The sequence below is a fragment of the Triticum urartu genome, chromosome 6A (assembly GCF_056163025.1).
Source record: "Triticum urartu cultivar PI428250 chromosome 6A, HENAU_Tu73, whole genome shotgun sequence".
Lineage (NCBI taxonomy): Eukaryota > Viridiplantae > Streptophyta > Magnoliopsida > Poales > Poaceae > Triticum > Triticum urartu.
The window spans coordinates 80,262,923-80,266,000 of record NC_141878.1 but is presented as its reverse complement, the minus strand read 5'-3'; the positions used below and the strand labels follow the sequence as shown (position 1 = coordinate 80,266,000).

The 3,078-nt window shown below is 50.8% G+C and overlaps 1 protein-coding gene across 1 annotated transcript; it reads left to right on the top strand.

Annotated features, from left to right (window-relative positions):
* The first annotated feature begins 638 nt into the window (after window positions 1-638).
* On the top strand, window positions 639-2,369 carry LOC125516959 (uncharacterized). Its single transcript, XM_048682212.2, has 2 exons — window positions 639-864; window positions 966-2,369. Exons 1-2 carry the CDS (start codon window positions 705-707, stop codon window positions 2,174-2,176), a joined length of 1,371 nt encoding a protein of 456 aa, XP_048538169.1. The 5' UTR covers window positions 639-704; the 3' UTR covers window positions 2,177-2,369.
* The last annotated feature ends 709 nt before the right edge of the window (window positions 2,370-3,078 follow it).

Here is a 3,078-nt window from a genome sequence, read left to right as displayed (position 1 = left end):
TTAGCAACTCCTATTTTTTTATGTCACCACATGATCTATTATGACCCATCAAGACTCAAAATCCAATCTTCAATTATATGTATGCACTGATATAAGATTATAAAAAACATAACCGATTATTATTTTCTAAAACCAAGTAAGGGAGCTGTGTTGTATCAGTAGAAGACGCAAGAACAGAACCAAAAGCAAACAAAAAATCATTCTAAGCTGCCAAAAAGAAAAAAGAAAAAAAAAAGAGAAAGAAGGCCACCAACAATTTGTGCCACCTTTCAATGGCACACTCTCATGCCACCAACAATTTGCTTCATCGGGGATACAATCATGAATATATTATCTTTTGTAAATTAGCACAGCAATATATAACTGGCCAGTTCCAACAATACCAGCAATAATTGCTGTTCTTTCAATGTCAGCAGTAGTAGTTGCTGATCATCTCAGCGTTTGCGTGCATGGGACTGTAGTACAAAGACGAGTTGCATGCACATGCAGGTCGATCTGGCAAGTACAGGAGAAGGATCGATTAGGTTTGTGCGGCATTAACTCACAGTCTGCAAATCCGGCGCCAGACTTTGGCCTATCCTTCACTTAACTCCCGCCGAACGCATGCAGCTCGGACTATATAAGCATGGCACTGCACCAGCTTAATCTCCACCCACTGTTTCCTCTCCATCACCAACCATCTTCTCGAAGCAACCCATTCCGCAATGGGGGCTCTGCCTCGGGGTCTGCTGGTCCTCGGCGTTTGCGCCGTCCTGGTGGCGGCCGTGCTCGCCGATGCATCGCCGGCGTCGTCGATGGTCGTCGGCTTGGCCAAGTGCGCCGACTGCACCAGGAAGAACATGAAGGCTGAGGCTGCTTTCACGGGTAAGAAAGATGATATGCATGCTTGATGCTTCAACCATGTCATTTTGCTGGGCAATTTTATTGGTAGAATATCTAACTCTGCACTTGATTGATTTCTTCAGGCCTTCAGGTGGCTGTCAAGTGCAAGAACGCCCACGGCGAATACGAGACCAAGGCCGTCGGCGCGGTGGACAAGTCCGGCGCGTTCGGCGTGCCCCTCGGCGCCGACCTCCTCCGGGAGGACGGCGAGCTGAAGCAGGACTGCTTCGCGCAGCTCCACAGCGCGCCCGACCACCCGTGCCCCGGGCAGGAGCCGTCCATGATCGTCCGGCAATCCGCCAACGGCGCCGAGAAGAAGGGCTTCGTCGCCGTCCCCGGCGAGGTGCACTACTCCTCCCAGGAGTGCGCGTCGGCGTTCCTCTGCCACTTCTTCCACAAGAAGCACCTCTTCCACAAGAAGCCCGCCTTGGTCGTCCCTCACCTCAACAAGAAGGCCATCGTGATCCCGCACATCCACAAGAAGCCGATCGTGATCCCGCACATCCACAAGAAGCCGATCGTGATCCCGCACTTCCACAAGAAACCGGCGCCGGTGTCGGTGCCCGAGTACAAGCCGCCGACGCCCACCCCGGTGTACACGCACCCGAAGCCCGTACCAGAATACAAGCCGCCGACGCCGGTGTACCCGCACCCGGCGCCGATCTACCACCCTCCTGCCGCCGATGAGAAGGCCGCTCTGAACCCGGAGACTGACCCTCAGCTCTTCAAGAAGCTCCTCCACAAGAAGCCCATCGTGATCCCGCACTTGCACAAGAAACCAATCGTGATCCCTCACTTCCACAAGAAACCGGCGCCGGTGCCGGTGCCGGAGTACAAGCCGCCGACGCCCACCCCGGTGTACAAGCACCCGACGCCCGTGCCAGAATACAAGCCGCCAACGCCAGTGTACCCGCACCCGTCGCCGATCTACCACCCTCCTGCCGCCGATCAGAAGACGGCTCTGAACCCGGAGACGGACCCCCAGCTCTTCAAGAAGCTCCTCCACAAGAAGCCAATCGTGATCCCGCACTTCCACAAGAAGCCAGTGCCGGTGCCGGAATACAAGCCGCCGACACCCACCCCGGTGTACACGCACCCGACGCCCGTGCCGGAGCACAAGCCGCCGACGCCGGTGTACACGCACCCGACACCGATCTACCACCCTCCCGCTGACCAGAAGATGGCCCAAGACCCGGAGACGGACCCTCAGCTCTTCAAGAAGCTCCTGCCGTTCATCAAGAAGAACCCATTCTTCAAGAAGTTCCCCCCTGCCAAGGAGGATACCAAGCCATAGAGGATTGGTGTGACCTGAAGTCCTTTGCCTATTTCAGTATCCATGGCCGTATTGATCCCTGCAGTTTTTTTTTCTTTTGAGGGAAATGTTGATCCCTGGTAGTCTCGACTTCTTTTTTGCAGGTGTGGTAGTAGTCTTGAACTTGCTACAAATAAACCTATGTTGAAATGAGTAATATATACAATTTATTTTATTTGCTCCAAATCGTTAGCAAAAGAGAAACAAAGTTTTTCTAGTCCATAGGTAGGTGCACACGACTTCAAGCAACAACGGACCAAAACCATAAGAAAAATATAAACTGGCAACAGTTAAAAAAAAAGCCCTAGGTGTTGGAGGACTAATCCGAAGACTAAACCACAATCTATGTAGGGTAAACACCTCTTGATCGATTGCTCGTATTGTTGAAGAATGGACACACTGTAAACTAAAATGCTCCACTTGGGTCGACCGAGAATCATATTTGGATGATTGCATGTGCAGTTTACGCCCAAAATGTTTTATACAGCATAAATGTATTAAAATGTGAGAATAGTAACGAAAATCAGGCTAAATACTAGGCACACGACCAATCCTCAACCTCGTCAATGTTGTCATCACCGATCACATATTGTTCATATTTATTTTGCAGTGGCACACCATTTGGTGAATTTTCAGTGTCAACAACCGACAATCTTCACCTTCTGCAATTTAATCATGTCTAATTACGACAGGGCAAAATCAACGCTTTATTGCAGAAATTATCCACATCGTTTCGCTGGAGCAGAATTCTCATCGGAGTTGCCACCCATGCTTCTATGCTTGTGCTTTCGATCGTCACCGGCATTTGTTGTAGTCAAAACTTGACTAGTCAAAACTCTGTCAGTTCGTCTCCAGGGCACACGTGACACGCCAAGGCTATATAT